Source organism: Pseudorasbora parva, chromosome 23, assembly GCF_024679245.1.
Source record: "Pseudorasbora parva isolate DD20220531a chromosome 23, ASM2467924v1, whole genome shotgun sequence".
Taxonomy (NCBI): Eukaryota; Metazoa; Chordata; class Actinopteri; order Cypriniformes; family Gobionidae; genus Pseudorasbora; species Pseudorasbora parva.
Genome location: NC_090194.1, coordinates 13,128,961 through 13,148,562, shown reverse-complemented (window position 1 = coordinate 13,148,562; position 19,602 = coordinate 13,128,961). Strand labels below are relative to the sequence as shown.

Sequence of the window (19,602 nt, the reverse complement as noted above, 5' to 3'; positions counted from 1 at the left end):
AATAAATCTCAAATGAGCACCCAAGGACTGTAGACGGCGCTGGCCTGGATAACCGCCCTAGATATGTTTAACACCACCTACATCTGCTGCCTATGTAAGAAGCCATGTAATCATCTGTTATAACACCCACCAGCAGGTTAGCTACCATTTATATGAATGCTGGACGCCATCAGTGTTTACAGTCTTTATTTAAGAAAAGCAGTGTTCTTTGAAACTGAAAGATCACAATATTTGCATTGGATGTTGACCAGGTGGTACACAGGTTAGCAATTTTGCAATATGCTTCATAAAACAGGACATTTAGGTTTTTAAAGATATTACAGATTCCACATAGCCCACACACTCTTCGCTTCACACACTCCGCTTGGCAACTATTCAATGTAATCTTCATCACTATGATCCTCTAGAAAGAAAGGTCACATTGAGAAAAATATAATTTATTGTATTTTTTTTAAACGTATGATGTATATTTGACATTTCACCCCTCAACATCGTATAATGGCATTGTTATATATTCTTTAACATTGCTTTGATTGGCTGAATTAACTTCTTAATCCGCACCGGATCGTGGGCGGGGCGTCTGACGCAAGTGGGCGTGTCTCTACTTATAATTACTTTTGTTTTATACAAACTGTTCAATCAACTATCACAAACTATGCATCATTTGAAAGCTAAAACACTCAAGATTCATGTTCTGAACTCGTTTTTGCAATAAATACACCAGAGAGGAAAGGGTTAAATTAAATGCTAAAGCAGTGGCTATTTAAACATTAGCATAATGAACGCGGTACTCATCTTTCATCTCCTGACGTTCAGATCAGATCGGACGAATCCACAAAACAACAGCATACATGTCTGTGTAAGAGTCCACTCTTCAAAATGCATCCCACTTTTAATCCAAAACAACGAAAAAATAAGGGGAAAAAACTAAAAATCCTCCGTTGTTTGCATAAGCGTTTTGTGTTAAGAGTAATCAATCATGTCCATTTTCAATGAAATAGCGATTGTAAGCCTTATTTTGACAATCTCCCCTGTACTGTGGACTGTTCCGGTTATATTAAACCCTCCCAGGTCTCTCTCCTTCAATCAAAAGCTGACTAGGACACATAAATAGAAAGGGAGCGCGTCACTGGGTGATACATCTGTCAGTCAAACTCGCCGGTCCTTTGTTGGATAAGCCAGTCAATGCCTAGCCAATGCATAGCCAGCATAGATTTGATTGATGGATGTAGTAACGAATCAAAAGACAATATTTTGCGTAGTTTCTGTAAGAGATGTCGTAAGAAGCATTGGTGAATACCTCATGCTTACTTAGCTGTTACTTACCGTCGTCTCCACAGTTTTCATTCATCGTATCCAGCGCCTGCCAGTGTAAGCACACATACTTACACACAACGCGCAGACTAAATAAGAGACTGTTTTTATCAACTAAATGAGTTTTTTTTACACTTGTAAATTCTGTAAATAGTTGTTTTAGTTATCAGGGACTGCAAATGCATTATAATTAGCAGTTTATTGCAGATTTATTTGAATAAAAACTACTCTTTACTATTACACAAATGTTCTAATATAATTGGACTTTATTGAAAGGACGCCCAGTCTTTTTTGACATAAAAGCTTACAGAAGCTACATTTTTGAGAGAATCGTCCTCAAATTTTAATCAAAGCATGATCAGACATTCAGTTTTATATTTAGGTTATTTTCAGGGCATAAAAATTAAAATCTAATATTTTTTTCCATAAGGGAATAATAAAAAAATAAAAACGTGAGTCACTTACATGCATATTTCCCCTTGTTTTAATCTGTCCCTATACTATTTGAGTTATTATGACTTTTGGGTAACATAATTTAAAGTGTCTAGTTTAAAATAAGACCACATTTATGGATATAGACCATAGGGTTTAAGAGCTGCAGACATTTTTATTTGGGGTATGTCATTTTTTTATTTATTTCTCAGCACAGGGCGAGGGTTAAGAGGTTAACAGACGCAACTCACCAGTACTTCTCACATTCTTCACATTCTCTATCTGCTCACTGTGCTCTAGAAAATAACACCCATTCCGTTACTGACTATACATATCACATGCATCATGAATACAATCTGCATTTTACACAGTCTTCAATTATGGATACAAATACGTAAAAGCGTTTACCTGTATTCTGTTGAGAGGCTGTGCAAAAAGAGACATGTTACATAACTTTACAAAGTCAGCAGTTTAGCCACACCCACACCATTAATCATCTTGTAAAAATGATACAAATAACATAGGAAAGATAAGTTGAGACAAAAAAAAATGCATCGCCTATATAATTTACAGTGCTTTCATGGTGTCTTTGTTGTGTATTAGCCTGCAATGTAAATGAATATACGTACTGTGACTGTCTTCCTCGGAGTCGTTATCTAAATAAACAAAACCACACAACACAACCTGCGGTCAGTTCATGATCGCTTTTCAAACTACAGTCTTCACTGTAAGTTTCACTGCACTGTCGCCCTCGTGTGGTGATGACTGGATTTTCTTATCTACTCTTGTAAAATGTATATTTGCCTTAAAGGGGGGGTGAAACACTCAGTTTCAGTCAGTGTCATGTCAATCTTGAGTACCTATAGAGTAGCATTGCATCCTGCATATCTCCGAAAAGTCTTTATTTTTTTAATAATTATATAAGAAAGATGCGCTGTTCCGAGTCTTTCCGAAAAAAGCCGAGCGGGTGGGGGCGTGTCGTGTGAGCGGAGCTAAATAATGACGTGTGCAGCAGCGCGCTGCTATTGTGTTTGAGTCGAGTGCGTCATCCCTAACAGCGGGAAAAAAACTTTATTCAAAATAAAAATATGGCTTTTAATCAGATACAGCCATACATCTATGATCCGGAATCAGACCCAGAGGCTGCAGTTGAACAGGAGCAGCAGCAAAAACGACTAGAGCAGGACGTCTGTATGTGGTACAAGTTATACACTAACTATATAATATGCTTAGCGGCTTGTGTTATTTACATATTTATACTTGAATTATATCGTCGTATTTATGTCTTTGAAGGTGTACATGTGGGAAGTGCAGTTGTGCACGTGTGTTTGTGTGTTTACGCGTGGTTTGTGTAGACAGTAAGCGGACTAAAAAAAACACAGACATTTGAAGCAGTCTCACTCACCCTTCTAACGTTGGGACTGCTCCATCCTTCAGCATTAGGCGATTGAGAAAATTCGGCGTCGAGCTGGGCCTTGTTTATGAAACAGTCGGCACCGAAATGCAGCGAACAGATATAAACATTCGCGCAACTCAGTTGCTGATCCGGAAAAGCAAATTACATCCACTGTTGCCTTAACGTGGGGTTTTGGGGAATCTGTGCAGGACTGTCTTGGTCTGGCAACCAAAAACGCACTTTTTTGGTGACATTGTTATGTGCTATGTGTAATTGTCACCTGTCCAGCATCCTACAAGCCAGCGCTTTGATGGGCGTAGCCTGTTGCTTTCGCTCTCTCCCTCGCTCTCTCTCACGCGCTTCTGGTAGAATTGTCCGTAAGGCCCATACAAGGAAATTCCGCCCCCATTAACGTCAAAGGGGACGCATGATCTCAAAAAACTTGCCGAAACTTATGACTAACCGGAAGTAGTATTTTTGACAAAGAAATACTCCCATCAAACGTCCACCTTAACTTTTGAAACTTTGTCTATGTTTAGTATGGGATTCCAAGTCTTTAACAGTGTAAAAAGATCAGTATGCATGAAACAGCATTTCACCCCCCCTTTAAAAAAAAAGGATTTTCAACGCGCCGCACGTACCTACGGACTCGTCACTTCCGAAGTGCTCTCCTACATCAAAAAAACAAACAAAAAAGAATTAAAAATCATAGAACGAATTGTTTTTTATACCGTTAAGCTACTTGTTAGCCTACATGTGTGAGCTATTACATGTGTGAAGGGTCTTGACTTCATTATTAAACATGTTTTATTATTTGTTTTATTACATTACATTAACTGTGAAAAATAACCTAACTGCCAGATTATAGCCTAAATTTAAAAAATAATTAAAAGGTGAAAACTTTTGAACAGAGAGATGGAAACATGGAACACTCCAATCACCATTCTTTCTAAAACAATATTTTTTGTTGTTGTTGAATACTATAGCATAAACTATTTTCTAACATAAAATTAACCTAGCATGAAATGTAGCTATAGTTTTCAAACACATCAAATGTGTGTCCACCACTGATCTATACACTGTAAAAAAATATTTAGAAAAAAAGGTTCCTGGTTGCCTTAAAATTTTGAGTTAATTGAAATTAAACTTTTGAGTTAATAGAATGAACATTTTTTTGAGATTCGACAACCTTTATTAAAATATTATTAAAAGATTTTGTAAGCATATTGGGTCATTGTGTGTGTTACATTTCTGATGACGCAGTGAAACATGCCAAATAGTGCTATTTTCATGATTCATAATTTTTGTATGTGGTTCGAAAACAATAATATTTTGATTTTCTATTATTAAACAAATTTCCTTCATTGTATCAACTCAATTTTTTAATTTCAATAAACTCAATTTTTTAAGGCAACCAGGTTACTTACTTTTTTAAGTTAAACCAACAAAAAACAACATTTTTTTACTGTGTATAAACTGCTATATAATTTTTTTAAAAAAATTATTACATTTATATATATATATTTTTTAGATAATTTCATAACTAATTTTAATGACAAAAATTATTTGTTTCCAAGATTTTGCACACACACTGTATTCCCCAACAGTGTTCTAAACTCAATAAAATTGCAGAGTTGTACTCAAAGCTGCAATATTGTTCAGGCACCACAAAAGTTTTAAGTTCACTTAAGTAGTTTCCAGTTATTGATTATTTAGACAAGATTAGCTCTTAGTTTATGAGTAGAACTGACCCCCTAACTCATTTCGTTCAAGAGTGGATTGAAATTACGTCTGACGTAATAATGACGTGCAACTTCATTGGAGGTTCATATCAACATGGCAAATTCAAATAACCTAATAACCTATACAAACCAACATAAACAAATAAAAAAAATCGGACATTCCAATGAATGGTGAATGACCTAGTCTATGATCGATTGTGGCGGATGTAAATAAACTTTGACATTGTTTGCAAGGACTGCTGCGCGCACCCGGATGTAGGCAGCAACATCAAGATATCCATCATCAACAACATCAGTCTGCATGCTAACCGTAACGCCTGTACACAAAGGTAAGGACACGCCTTAATGTACTTTGTTTATTTATTTGTTTGCCATCTTCCAGGCAGACCTCAGCTAAAGCGTAGGCTTGTGAGAGAGACCTTTTGCAGCTACCTGCATGTTTTAGCGAATTAACTAAAGTTAATTGTCTCAGCTGTCAGCCAGCCAGCCTTGTTGCACTACTTTAGTGGGATAACTGGACAGACAAACCGTATGGTTTTAGCACTACCAAAGATCCTTTATCCGTTACTGGTGATATCATATAGGCTTTGGCCGCGCAGGTTAGTTTATAGACGGACACTGAAGGTATAGGATGAGTTTAGACTCAAAATGATTAATAAATGCACACAATTGTCCATGAACTTGATAAATGTTGCAGACGTATTTCACTATCCACAAACAAATGCCTTATAACTTGTGTGTGCAAAATACAATTTGTACAAATAGACACATAATTGTGAATACAAAACTTCGATTTTATATTAAGAAGTCAGAATTTGTGCATGCAGTGTGATTTGCATTTGTGGATCCGTTGACGGATAGGCTAGGCAAGATTAAATCAGGTTATGAACACTACATTCATCACAACAGTTTTCTCCCATAGAAAACCATTATAAAATGCGTGTTATGCAATAGCACGTTCAATAAAGTGTACGCCTACTTTTAATGTCACCGTTTTACTGCAGGAATAAACGTTTTTATGGGAGAAAACGCTTATGTTCATAACTTGATTTAATCTTGCCTATACAAAGTATGCGTTATTATAATACTTTTATTAATACCTTTTTAATGTTAGCCTACTTTTAAGCGTTTTCCTCGTCTTTATAACGAGTACACATAAAGCGTCTTATAGGCAGAATAACGTTCACAGTGCCGTTGTCTGTTTCGGCAGAATACTGTCATCTAGAGGCAGCAGGTGGGTGTGTGTGTGTGGATCGTGCAAGGCCAAACCGGCGAAATGAAAGTCTCAAAATCCAAATGAATCAAATAGGATCGACTCACAAACGAGTCAATGAATGCACGCGCGTCACCGGATCCGCGAATGCACACACACCGCTAGCGTAACTACACTGTCACTGCAGCTGCAGACGCCCGAAGCCTTTGTGCAGCGGCTCCCACAATGCTAGCCTAGAGCCTAAGCCTATACTATACCTCTGAGTACTAAATACTAAACTAAAGAAAGTTTATTATATTTTCTGGCTAGTTTACTTTATACTTTCTATAATCATAACCATACTTTCACCGAAACGGATTAATTAAAACAAGTTTAAATGGGTACATCTTCTAAAGATGTTTTTCATTCTTCGTTTTCTCTTTAATGACATACTCCAGTTTACTTTATTTTTTATAATCATAACCATTATTGTTTCACCCAAACTGAATAATTGAAACAAGTTTAAATGGGTAAATCTTCTACAGATATTTTTTATTCTTTGTTTTCTTTTTTGACACACTCGTTATTGTTAAAGTACACTACACGTGCTTCTGTGTGCATTTTAAGCACTTTTTGTGTGAAATCATATTTATTTTGTCCATTAAAAGTGTTATTTCACTTTAATTGAGCGTCAGCAGCGCAGCAAAATAGGCTCGCCGCCGAAACCCCCGCTTCACTGCTGCTCACGCGACGCTTGCGGTGTGAAACGGCCGTTCATTGCACGCACAAATTCTGACTTGCATTAATACAAAATCGAAGTTTTGTATTCACAATGGCCCTCATTTATCAATCTTGCGTAGAAACTGGTGTATATGTTGGCGTAAGATTATTCTTACACTCCTCTCACCGCCTGATTTATGAAACTGTGCGCACCTCTGCAATCCAGGTGTACGCAATACTTGGCCTTGATAAATGCGGCGGCTGAAAACGATCGTCATTAGAATAACACGCCCCTATATATTCAAGTCTCCGCCTCTCCCACGCCCTCATTTTACGCCATGGACACACAGAAGACGGCAAAGAAGCGAAACTTCTCCGACGTGGAGATCGGGCGCGCTCAATCATCTCACTAGTCCACTAGTCAGGGCACTGACTAGAACATAAGTCAATGGGCTGACTCCCTGATCAGTGCTCTGACTGAACTAGAGAGATGATTGAGACGCGCCCATCGAGACCATCACCAGGGAAGTGAAAAAAAACAAAAACGAAATTGTTTTATTTGAGAGTTTAAAGAGTGGGAATAAAGGCACAGACAAAAACAAAATATGGATCTAAAAAAACGAGTACTCTTAATAATGTGGAGGTTGAGAAGCACACTCCAGCAGTTTAAAGCTGTTTGGATGATAAATTACAATGCATTATTTTACAGCACGTTTTGAAAAAATTAGCAATTTCGTATCACGGCATGTATTGGGGTGTACAATAGTGATGATGATGTGATGTGGAGTACTACCATTCATTCACAATAATTTACATGACAATTTGTAAGATTATTATTATTATTATTATGATTATTATTCTTAATGACGCTTGTTATTCAGAAGAAGAATGTCGTTTTTATTGATTTTATTATTATTTAAAAGAAGAAGGTCATTTTTATTATTTTGTCAGTCTGAATTATTTTAGTCCCAGTCCGTGCGCAGCTGCCGGGCCAGGCGGGCCTGAAACGTCAGATAAAGCGCACAGGCTCGCGACTGGAGGAATACATATGCCTACAAATCAAACGCTTTGGTAAAGTCACACAAATTAAACATTGACGTTCATGTTACACAAAAATAAACACTGAATGTTGTTGTTGTGGTTTTTAACAGTGGGTCATATAGCATATCTTGTCAGTGCGTTTTGTGGTGTTATGACTTGTTAAAGTTAAAAGGCATTTGTTTGTGGATAGTAAAATAGTAATTTTTTTACGGATAGTAAAAGCTCTTCAACATTTATCAAGTTCATGAGTTATTGTGTGAGTGTAAAATCATCCCATACAAAGCAATGTTTCATAACTTACACGACTTTTGTCAAACACATGACATGCCAGGCACACAGGCAGCACGCTTTTAAACATTTTATTAGTAGACTACCTAGCTAGTTGCCATAGGCTACATGGTTCGCATTAGCTGCTAGATGTAATGAAAAGTAACACTGCAGTGATTGCATCTGTCTTATATTAACGTCCATTACTAGTGTCACAATGTAGCCAATGTGTAGCCTATATTATTATAAGTGTTTTGTATGCATTTATTTCCCAATGAAAATAGCCTAGCCTAATCTTATCCCTTTGTATCTCTCCACAGGGATACACAAAGTCTAGGGTTGAGTGAATATTTTACTGAAAAGAAATTACATAGTGCACCTTTAATATATGCATAGGATTAATATTCTACTGATTTGTCTTCCTATTACCCCACAATCCCTCTGTCTTTCTAGGAAGACGTCGATATCAACAGCAGACGGACAGTTACTCTGCGGGCCCTTCCCATCTTCCTGCGGGAAGATGCTGCTGGATTTTTTAAGACCTGGAATGTAAGTTTTTGATTCAACTGTGTGTCCTCTTTCACTCTCTTTTTTTTTCTTACTTTGTCTTCTCTGTATATCTCTTTCTATTTAACCCTCTCTGACCTTGCAACCAAAAGACAACAACCCCAACCATCTTCCTAGCCACCAGAATAGCAATTTAATCATACCACAGTAATTCACCAAGAATGTCATATTTGGAAATTTCACCTGAACTTTTCATTCACTGGTATTTCATATTATATTAAATACACATGTAGTGTTTTTCATTGACTACTCTACTCATTAACTAATTACTGTCATGTTCTTCAGGCAGATGAAATTGACCTGCCAGACATCTCGGATGCAGCTCTTGCTTATTCTCACTGTCTCAAGTGATACGGACTCCCTTGTGAAGTTTGGTCCTGCTATCAATTCTATAGTTCTTGAGGGAGATTTTGTTGTGCGTGATATAGCGGAGTTGACCGAGGCGTTCATTTTGCTGTTCGGCTTAATTTATGCACTTCACCTTGATTATCCAAAACAATTGTCATACACATTCAATTTCATTCTGAAAATTATAATGGGTTTGGATGACCTGAAGCGGTTACCTCCAAGACTGCTTAGCCTTAAAAATGAGTTGATGATGGATGAGTACTAAGTCTGTTTTCCAAATGTCATTGTTTGGACTGCCAGCATGTTTATAATCAAGCAAGAAATGGAATACCATTTCCCCCCGCTTTTTATTAATGTGTGTGTGCCTATTATTGTCGACCTATTATTTTTGGATTGGCCTATTATGTTGGCCTATTAATTTTGTTTTGTGAGTATTACTACCTTTGTTGTTATTTCTTTGATTTTCTGTATGAACCCCATTGCTAGGGAGGTTTTTCTGTTAAATAAAAAGAAAAGGAATCTGCAGTGAAATTGTCTTTTGAATAGTTTTTTATTTGAATTATACAACTTAAATATATTTGATTTTGAGGAAATTAATAAACATAAACAGTCAATAAAATGTGTTTTTAATAGACTTAAATTAACTTAAAAATATAAGAGGCTGAATTGACAATGTTTAGGTGTGAGGAACTGAATGAGTCATAACATAACCTCAATATATTATTAGGAGTGATAACTTTAAAAAAACAACTCTGTTTCCAGTGTCAATTTTGTTAGTTTTAACAATGGTTTCAAATTCATCAGGTTCATTGAACTTATCCAAACTTAAAGTACTGATTACTTAAATTTTTAGTTTGTCAAATTATTATGTTTCAGTTCATCAGCTTCCTCAAAAAAATGAGTGTGAATAATGTTTCTAGTTTAGAGTAGTAATTACTTAAAATATTTGTTTGTAGAAATTATTTGTTTTAATGTTGTTCATTTTCTCAAAGATTTGGAGTCTAAAGAGCTTGTCTGACTAATGTAGTAATTACTTAAAACATATATTTCTCACATTATTCTTTTTAATTTTATCCTTGTCCTTAAAGATTTTGAGCATTAAAAAAGTATAATTTTAAGTAGAAGTTGCTTAAAATATTCTTTAACATAGATAAATATTTTGAGGTAATCAGTTTCATCAAATATTTTGAGTTCATTTAACCTGTTGGGGAATACAGTGCAGCATTGAATATAATATGTTAAAAATAACACATGTTGTGGGCCGTATATTCAGAAAATGCCATGCATGTATGTTGCAATGCAGAATTATGTTCTGTACTGAATCATATATAGTTTTAAAAAGGTAATTTCCTTTACCTCTGTCAACTGTTAGAGCCTCCGTCTCTCCATCTGTTATTATTCAAAAAAGCAGACAAATGTGTAAATAAAGCAATATGACTATACACTTGTAATTTGCACATATATGTGTAATATACACTGTATTCCCCAACAGGTTAAATGAACTCAAAATATTTGATGAAACTGATTACCTCAAAATATTTATCTATGTTAAAGAATATTTTAAGCAACTTCTACTTAAAATTATACTTTTTTAATGCTCAAAATCTTTAAGGACAAGGATAAAATTAAAAAGAATAATGTGAGAAATATATGTTTTAAGTAATTACTACATTAGTCAGACAAGCTCTTTAGACTCCAAATCTTTGAGAAAATGAACAACATTAAAACAAATAATTTCTACAAACAAATATTTTAAGTAATTACTACTCTAAACTAGAAACATTATTCACACTCATTTTTTTGAGGAAGCTGATGAACTGAAACATAATAATTTGACAAACTAAAAATTTAAGTAATCAGTACTTTAAGTTTGGATAAGTTCAATGAACCTGATGAATTTGAAACCATTGTTAAAACTAACAAAATTGAGACTGGAAACAGAGTTGTTTTTTTAAAGTTATCACTCCTAATAATATATTGAGGTTATGTTATGACTCATTCAGTTCCTCACACCTAAACATTGTCAATTCAGCCTCTTATATTTTTAAGTTAATTTAAGTCTATTAAAAACACATTTTATTGACTGTTTATGTTTATTAATTTCCTCAAAATCAAATATATTTAAGTTGTATAATTCAAATAAAAAACTATTCAAAAGACAATTTCACTGCAGATTCCTTTTCTTTTTATTTAACAGAAAAACCTCCCTAGCAATGGGGTTCATACAGAAAATCAAAGAAATAACAACAAAGGTAGTAATACTCACAAAACAAAATTAATAGGCCAACATAATAGGCCAATCCAAAAATAATAGGTCGACAATAATAGGCACACACACATTAATAAAAAGCGGGGGGAAATGGTATTCCATTTCTTGCTTGATTATAAACATGCTGGCAGTCCAAACAATGACATTTGGAAAACAGACTTAGTACTCATCCATCATCAACTCATTTTTAAGGCTAAGCAGTCTTGGAGGTAACCGCTTCAGGTCATCCAAACCCATTATAATTTTCAGAATGAAATTGAATGTGTATGACAATTGTTTTGGATAATCAAGGTGAAGTGCATAAATTAAGCCGAACAGCAAAATGAACGCCTCGGTCAACTCCGCTATATCACGCACAACAAAATCTCCCTCAAGAACTATAGAATTGATAGCAGGACCAAACTTCACAAGGGAGTCCGTATCACTTGAGACAGTGAGAATAAGCAAGAGCTGCATCCGAGATGTCTGGCAGGTCAATTTCATCTGCCTGAAGAACATGACAGTAATTAGTTAATGAGTAGAGTAGTCAATGAAAAACACTACATGTGTATTTAATATAATATGAAATACCAGTGAATGAAAAGTTCAGGTGAAATTTCCAAATATGACATTCTTGGTGAATTACTGTGGTATGATTAAATTGCTATTCTGGTGGCTAGGAAGATGGTTGGGGTTGTTGTCTTTTGGTTGCAAGGTCAGAGAGGGTTAAATAGAAAGAGATATACAGAGAAGACAAAGTAAGAAAAAAAAAGAGAGTGAAAGAGGACACACAGTTGAATCAAAAACTTACATTCCAGGTCTTAAAAAATCCAGCAGCATCTTCCCGCAGGAAGATGGGAAGGGCCCGCAGAGTAACTGTCCGTCTGCTGTTGATATCGACGTCTTCCTAGAAAGACAGAGGGATTGTGGGGTAATAGGAAGACAAATCAGTAGAATATTAATCCTATGCATATATTAAAGGTGCACTATGTAATTTCTTTTCAGTAAAATATTCACTCAACCCTAGACTTTGTGTATCCCTGTGGAGAGATACAAAGGGATAAGATTAGGCTAGGCTATTTTCATTGGGAAATAAATGCATACAAAACACTTATAATAATATAGGCTACACATTGGCTACATTGTGACACTAGTAATGGACGTTAATATAAGACAGATGCAATCACTGCAGTGTTACTTTTCATTACATCTAGCAGCTAATGCGAACCATGTAGCCTATGGCAACTAGCTAGGTAGTCTACTAATAAAATGTTTAAAAGCGTGCTGCCTGTGTGCCTGGCATGTCATGTGTTTGACAAAAGTCGTGTAAGTTATGAAACATTGCTTTGTATGGGATGATTTTACACTCACACAATAACTCATGAACTTGATAAATGTTGAAGAGCTTTTACTATCCGTAAAAAAATTACTATTTTACTATCCACAAACAAATGCCTTTTAACTTTAACAAGTCATAACACCACAAAACGCACTGACAAGATATGCTATATGACCCACTGTTAAAAACCACAACAACAACATTCAGTGTTTATTTTTGTGTAACATGAACGTCAATGTTTAATTTGTGTGACTTTACCAAAGCGTTTGATTTGTAGGCATATGTATTCCTCCAGTCGCGAGCCTGTGCGCTTTATCTGACGTTTCAGGCCCGCCTGGCCCGGCAGCTGCGCACGGACTGGGACTAAAATAATTCAGACTGACAAAATAATAAAAATGACCTTCTTCTTTTAAATAATAATAAAATCAATAAAAACGACATTCTTCTTCTGAATAACAAGCGTCATTAAGAATAATAATCATAATAATAATAATAATAATCTTACAAATTGTCATGTAAATTATTGTGAATGAATGGTAGTACTCCACATCACATCATCATCACTATTGTACACCCCAATACATGCCGTGATACGAAATTGCTAATTTTTTCAAAACGTGCTGTAAAATAATGCATTGTAATTTATCATCCAAACAGCTTTAAACTGCTGGAGTGTGCTTCTCAACCTCCACATTATTAAGAGTACTCGTTTTTTTAGATCCATATTTTGTTTTTGTCTGTGCCTTTATTCCCACTCTTTAAACTCTCAAATAAAACAATTTCGTTTTTGTTTTTTTTCACTTCCCTGGTGATGGTCTCGATGGGCGCGTCTCAATCATCTCTCTAGTTCAGTCAGAGCACTGATCAGGGAGTCAGCCCATTGACTTATGTTCTAGTCAGTGCCCTGACTAGTGGACTAGTGAGATGATTGAGCGCGCCCGATCTCCACGTCGGAGAAGTTTCGCTTCTTTGCCGTCTTCTGTGTGTCCATGGCGTAAAATGAGGGCGTGGGAGAGGCGGAGACTTGAATATATAGGGGCGTGTTATTCTAATGACGATCGTTTTCAGCCGCCGCATTTATCAAGGCCAAGTATTGCGTACACCTGGATTGCAGAGGTGCGCACAGTTTCATAAATCAGGCGGTGAGAGGAGTGTAAGAATAATCTTACGCCAACATATACACCAGTTTCTACGCAAGATTGATAAATGAGGGCCATTGTGAATACAAAACTTCGATTTTGTATTAATGCAAGTCAGAATTTGTGCGTGCAATGAACGGCCGTTTCACACCGCAAGCGTCGCGTGAGCAGCAGTGAAGCGGGGGTTTCGGCGGCGAGCCTATTTTGCTGCGCTGCTGACGCTCAATTAAAGTGAAATAACACTTTTAATGGACAAAATAAATATGATTTCACACAAAAAGTGCTTAAAATGCACACAGAAGCACGTGTAGTGTACTTTAACAATAACGAGTGTGTCAAAAAAGAAAACAAAGAATAAAAAATATCTGTAGAAGATTTACCCATTTAAACTTGTTTCAATTATTCAGTTTGGGTGAAACAATAATGGTTATGATTATAAAAAATAAAGTAAACTGGAGTATGTCATTAAAGAGAAAACGAAGAATGAAAAACATCTTTAGAAGATGTACCCATTTAAACTTGTTTTAATTAATCCGTTTCGGTGAAAGTATGGTTATGATTATAGAAAGTATAAAGTAAACTAGCCAGAAAATATAATAAACTTTCTTTAGTTTAGTATTTAGTACTCAGAGGTATAGTATAGGCTTAGGCTCTAGGCTAGCATTGTGGGAGCCGCTGCACAAAGGCTTCGGGCGTCTGCAGCTGCAGTGACAGTGTAGTTACGCTAGCGGTGTGTGTGCATTCGCGGATCCGGTGACGCGCGTGCATTCATTGACTCGTTTGTGAGTCGATCCTATTTGATTCATTTGGATTTTGAGACTTTCATTTCGCCGGTTTGGCCTTGCACGATCCACACACACACACCCACCTGCTGCCTCTAGATGACAGTATTCTGCCGAAACAGACAACGGCACTGTGAACGTTATTCTGCCTATAAGACGCTTTATGTGTACTCGTTATAAAGACGAGGAAAACGCTTAAAAGTAGGCTAACATTAAAAAGGTATTAATAAAAGTATTATAATAACGCATACTTTGTATAGGCAAGATTAAATCAAGTTATGAACATAAGCGTTTTCTCCCATAAAAACGTTTATTCCTGCAGTAAAACGGTGACATTAAAAGTAGGCGTACACTTTATTGAACGTGCTATTGCATAACACGCATTTTATAATGGTTTTCTATGGGAGAAAACTGTTGTGATGAATGTAGTGTTCATAACCTGATTTAATCTTGCCTAGCCTATCCGTCAACGGATCCACAAATGCAAATCACACTGCATGCACAAATTCTGACTTCTTAATATAAAATCGAAGTTTTGTATTCACAATTATGTGTCTATTTGTACAAATTGTATTTTGCACACACAAGTTATAAGGCATTTGTTTGTGGATAGTGAAATACGTCTGCAACATTTATCAAGTTCATGGACAATTGTGTGCATTTATTAATCATTTTGAGTCTAAACTCATCCTATACCTTCAGTGTCCGTCTATAAACTAACCTGCGCGGCCAAAGCCTATATATGATATCACCAGTAACGGATAAAGGATCTTTGGTAGTGCTAAAACCATACGGTTTGTCTGTCCAGTTATCCCACTAAAGTAGTGCAACAAGGCTGGCTGGCTGACAGCTGAGACAATTAACTTTAGTTAATTCGCTAAAACATGCAGGTAGCTGCAAAAGGTCTCTCTCACAAGCCTACGCTTTAGCTGAGGTCTGCCTGGAAGATGGCAAACAAATAAATAAACAAAGTACATTAAGGCGTGTCCTTACCTTTGTGTACAGGCGTTACGGTTAGCATGCAGACTGATGTTGTTGATGATGGATATCTTGATGTTGCTGCCTACATCCGGGTGCGCGCAGCAGTCCTTGCAAACAATGTCAAAGTTTATTTACATCCGCCACAATCGATCATAGACTAGGTCATTCACCATTCATTGGAATGTCCGATTTTTTTTATTTGTTTATGTTGGTTTGTATAGGTTATTAGGTTATTTGAATTTGCCATGTTGATATGAACCTCCAATGAAGTTGCACGTCATTATTACGTCAGACGTAATTTCAATCCACTCTTGAACGAAATGAGTTAGGGGGTCAGTTCTACTCATAAACTAAGAGCTAATCTTGTCTAAATAATCAATAACTGGAAACTACTTAAGTGAACTTAAAACTTTTGTGGTGCCTGAACAATATTGCAGCTTTGAGTACAACTCTGCAATTTTATTGAGTTTAGAACACTGTTGGGGAATACAGTGTATAAGTTGTAGTAGATTCATGTCATCTTACCATCACTATCTTTCTTCTCAGGCACTTTTGTCTCTGTAAAAAGCAGTTAATGAGCACAAATACGCATACATTTTCAGCAATGATCCACAATTTAATTCATTATTTTTTTTATCTTTATACATCTATAGGCTATCTTTATCTTTATACATCTATATTATTACATATATTTGTCATATATTTTGACATTAATTGTATGCTGCCTGCAATGCATCATCTTCTGTACTGTATCTTTCCAGAAAATATGAAAAAGTCATCCCCTTTACCTGTCTCGTGTGTCAGTGCCTCTGTCTCTCCGTCTGATAAAGTTTCCAAGACAAATTCGGAAATAAACAAACATGCCTATTTACTTGGACATTTTCAGATGATTAAGATTCAAATAAAACAAGACTTTTCTCACCCATATTAGTCGTTCTTAAGATATCTTCTGTCACTGAGTCAAAGAATATCGAGAGTGAGTAAATGGCCGCAAACACGCGTCAGTTTAAGCATTTGAATTGATCAGCTTTTGATTTGCTCCATATGTAGGCCTACCGTTCACATGAGCAGCTGCATAATCCGACTCATCTGAGGAAACAGACATACATTTACGTCAGCCCGTGCTAATGTGCACGAGATATACAAGAGCGTGTTTGTGAAAAATCATATTAGTGCTGAGTCAGTGGTGGCGATTGAATGACCTCCAAAATAAGGAGGTAAGCATGAAGCTAAGCTAGCAGAATATACACTATAGTGCCAAACATTTTGGGACGACAAGCACATTGACTTTAATGACATGACATTCCTAATCCGTAGGGTTTAATATGGAGTGTTCCCACCCTTTGCAGCTATAACGGCTTCAATTCTTCTGGGAAGGCTTTTCACCATTGGTTTAGGAGTGTGCTTATGGGAATTTCTGACCATTCTGTAGAAGTGCATTTGTAAGGGTCAGGCACGGATGTTAGACGAGAAGGCCTGGCTCAAAGTCTCTGCTCTAATTCATTCTTAAAGTTTTCTATTGGGTTGAGGGTCAGAACTCTGTTCAGGCTAGTAACTCTCTTGTTCATGTTTTTATGGACCTTGCTTTGTGCACTGGTGCGCAGTCATGTTGGAACAGGAAGAGGCCATCCTCAAAACTGTTCCCAAAAAGTTAGGAGCATGAAATTGTCCAAAATGGAAGTGATTGGAACACTTGAATTCAATTATTTGGAGGGGTGTCCCAGTACTTTCGGCAATATAGTGTATAGAATATTATCAGAAGAATATGATATTATCAGAAGAAACTGACCCACCTGGTTGTGTTGTCGTGACGTTCTCTTCATACACTGAGGGCAGAAAAAATGGACAAGTGTATCTTTACATTTATCTTTTTTGTCTTTCTCAATCTTTGAGTAAAACTTCTTTGGGTAGAACATGGAAGACTGATACCTCTCTCTTCGAGCGATTTATTGCCTCCATCAAATTCCAGTGATGCTGAAATCACTACAAACACAAACATGTAAACAGCTATAATTAAATTTCTCTCATACACAGTTTATAGGCTACAGCACATGCCGATTGTGCACAGAAAATTCTGTCTTATTTGGACAGCTAATATAGGATAAATAAATGTTTATTAATCATGTAAATTAACTGAAATATTAGTTAACTAAGCACAGATTAACGTGGCCAAATATTCATAACATAAACATAATTAATTATTACATATTATTATTACATATTATTATAAATATTTTATATATATATATATATATATATATATATATATATATATATATATATATATATATATATATATATATTGCATGCATTTAATTAAAAAATAAGACTTTGTTATCACAATGTTTGATCTTTCACCTTATCACCTTAAATTTCAATAATTAATGTGGTTCAGATAACATAATATTTTAGTTTTTTATTTATTAAACCAATCTCTTTCATTGTATTAAGTCAGCATTTTAATTTCAATAAACACAACATTTTATGGCAACCAGGTAACTTACCTTTTTAAGTTAAATCAACAATTTATTTTTTACAGTGATCAGTTATTACAATATATGTTTTTACATTGCTTTAACTCATCAAAATAAGTTAAGCAAATTTCTACACTGTAAAATGTTGTTTTGGTTAAACTTTTAAAAAGTAAGTAACCTGGTTGCCTTAAAAATTTGAGTTTATTGAAATTAAACATTTCAGTTGATTGAAATTTGTTTAATAAATAGAAACTCAAAATATTATTGTATCTGAACCACATAAAAAATTTGATAAATCATGAAAATAGCACTATTTGGCATGTTTCACTGCGTCATCAGAAATAAATCACACACAATTACCCAATATGCTTACAAAATCTTTTAATAATCTTTTAAGAAAGGTTGTCGAACCTCAAAAAATGTTCATTGTATCAACTCAAATTTTTAATTTCAATAAACTCAAAATTTTAAGGCAACCAGGTAACTTTTTTTACAGTGTACTTTTTCTATGTTATACAAAATTCAACTTATTTATAAAGTTAGTTTAATGTAATTTAAGTCTAAATTACTTTATCATCCAAGTTGATTGTACTTAAAAATGTAAGGCTGCAGCAGCTTTTTTTTGTCGGATGTTTGTTTAAAACTGGCATTACAAAAAAAACAACAACAACAACAAACAGATAAACTAGACAGACATACAAATGTTGTCATATTGTAATCTTACCATTGTGGAAACCTGCCACTGCAACAAAGAGCATTATGGGTACGGCAGTTCTCATTTCGGATGATGGAGGTGGATGCTGAACAAGTTGAAACAAAGTGCTAAATTTCTAAGTGCCCAATGCCAGTGTGTGCTTTGAATCCCGCGTTTTATATTCTGCCTGGCATCACATGCTTTGGAGGAACAGGCTCGTCTCTGTTTACCTGCCAACAGCTGGATGGCACATCTTGCTCGACGCACAGATGTGGCATTATTCCCACATTCAATGACTTGCATTGTTGACTTTGTGATTAGACGCTACTTTATTGTGTTCAGTGGTGACTGGTGTAAGAATGGGGTGGATGTTAATTTGTGTTTTCAAAAGTAAATGGTCATTTCCTCTCCAAATTGGTGTGTGTTTGGCATCTTAGTAAAGGAAATGATTGATTGTGCTCACAGATCTGATGTCACTGCAGTTGGCACATGGGTCTGTTGTTGTGTTTAGTTAGAGGTATGTTTTACACTCTTCAAAGCAAATTGGCCGAGGATTAAATGAATCACTTTATCACTTTGCCTCGTAAGGTCACATTTTGAAAAACAAAAATCTATATGTTAGCAAGACACCAGCATGATCTGTTTTGAGATGATCATTATAGCTGCCGTGCAAATCGTAATTCGCAACAAAGGCGTAATAAAGCCACAGATGACAATATGTAGCATTGTGTTTTTATTATGGCATGTTATGCTATGTATATCACATCATTTATTAAAATCAATAATATTACAATATAATAACAATATAGTGGGAACTATAATGGGTTGCATATGTGGAAACCAGCAATATGGGCAAATCATGGAATACATTCACTGCTGTCACTGTCACTTCACTGTCATCTGGGATTTTCTCTATTATTCTGAAA

At 35.6% G+C, this 19,602-nt stretch overlaps 1 protein-coding gene across 2 annotated transcripts; it reads right to left on the bottom strand.

Moving 5' to 3' along the window:
- Positions 1-169: 169 nt before the first annotated feature.
- On the bottom strand, positions 170-18,841 carry si:dkey-200l5.4 (uncharacterized protein LOC795026 homolog). Of its 2 annotated transcripts, XM_067433720.1 has the most exons (13): positions 18,707-18,841; positions 17,438-17,491; positions 17,302-17,334; positions 16,565-16,597; positions 16,431-16,463; positions 16,297-16,329; positions 16,034-16,066; positions 10,376-10,408; positions 3,784-3,813; positions 2,376-2,402; positions 2,155-2,172; positions 1,998-2,042; positions 170-403 (listed from the first exon to the last, which is right to left on the bottom strand). In XM_067433720.1, the coding sequence occupies exons 1-13, from the start codon at positions 18,759-18,761 to the stop codon at positions 372-374; spliced, it is 459 nt and encodes a 152-aa protein (XP_067289821.1). In that variant the 5' UTR covers positions 18,762-18,841; the 3' UTR covers positions 170-371. The 2 variants fall into 2 exon arrangements, with proteins under 2 accessions (XP_067289821.1, XP_067289822.1); XM_067433721.1 differs by lacking the exons at positions 170-403; positions 1,998-2,042; positions 2,155-2,172 and adding an exon at positions 2,221-2,243.
- Positions 18,842-19,602: the final 761 nt, after the last annotated feature.

Coding starts and splice junctions, on each gene's coding strand:
- si:dkey-200l5.4 (XM_067433720.1), bottom strand. CDS start 18,761: ATGAGAACTGCCGTACCCATAATGCTCTTTGTTGCAGTGGCAGGTTTC. Junction 16,330..16,430: donor CTTAAGAACGACTAATATGG/GTGAGAAAAGTC, acceptor AAACTTTATCAG/ACGGAGAGACAGAGGCACTG. Junction 16,067..16,296: donor GGCACTGACACACGAGACAG/GTAAAGGGGATG, acceptor TGCTTTTTACAG/AGACAAAAGTGCCTGAGAAG.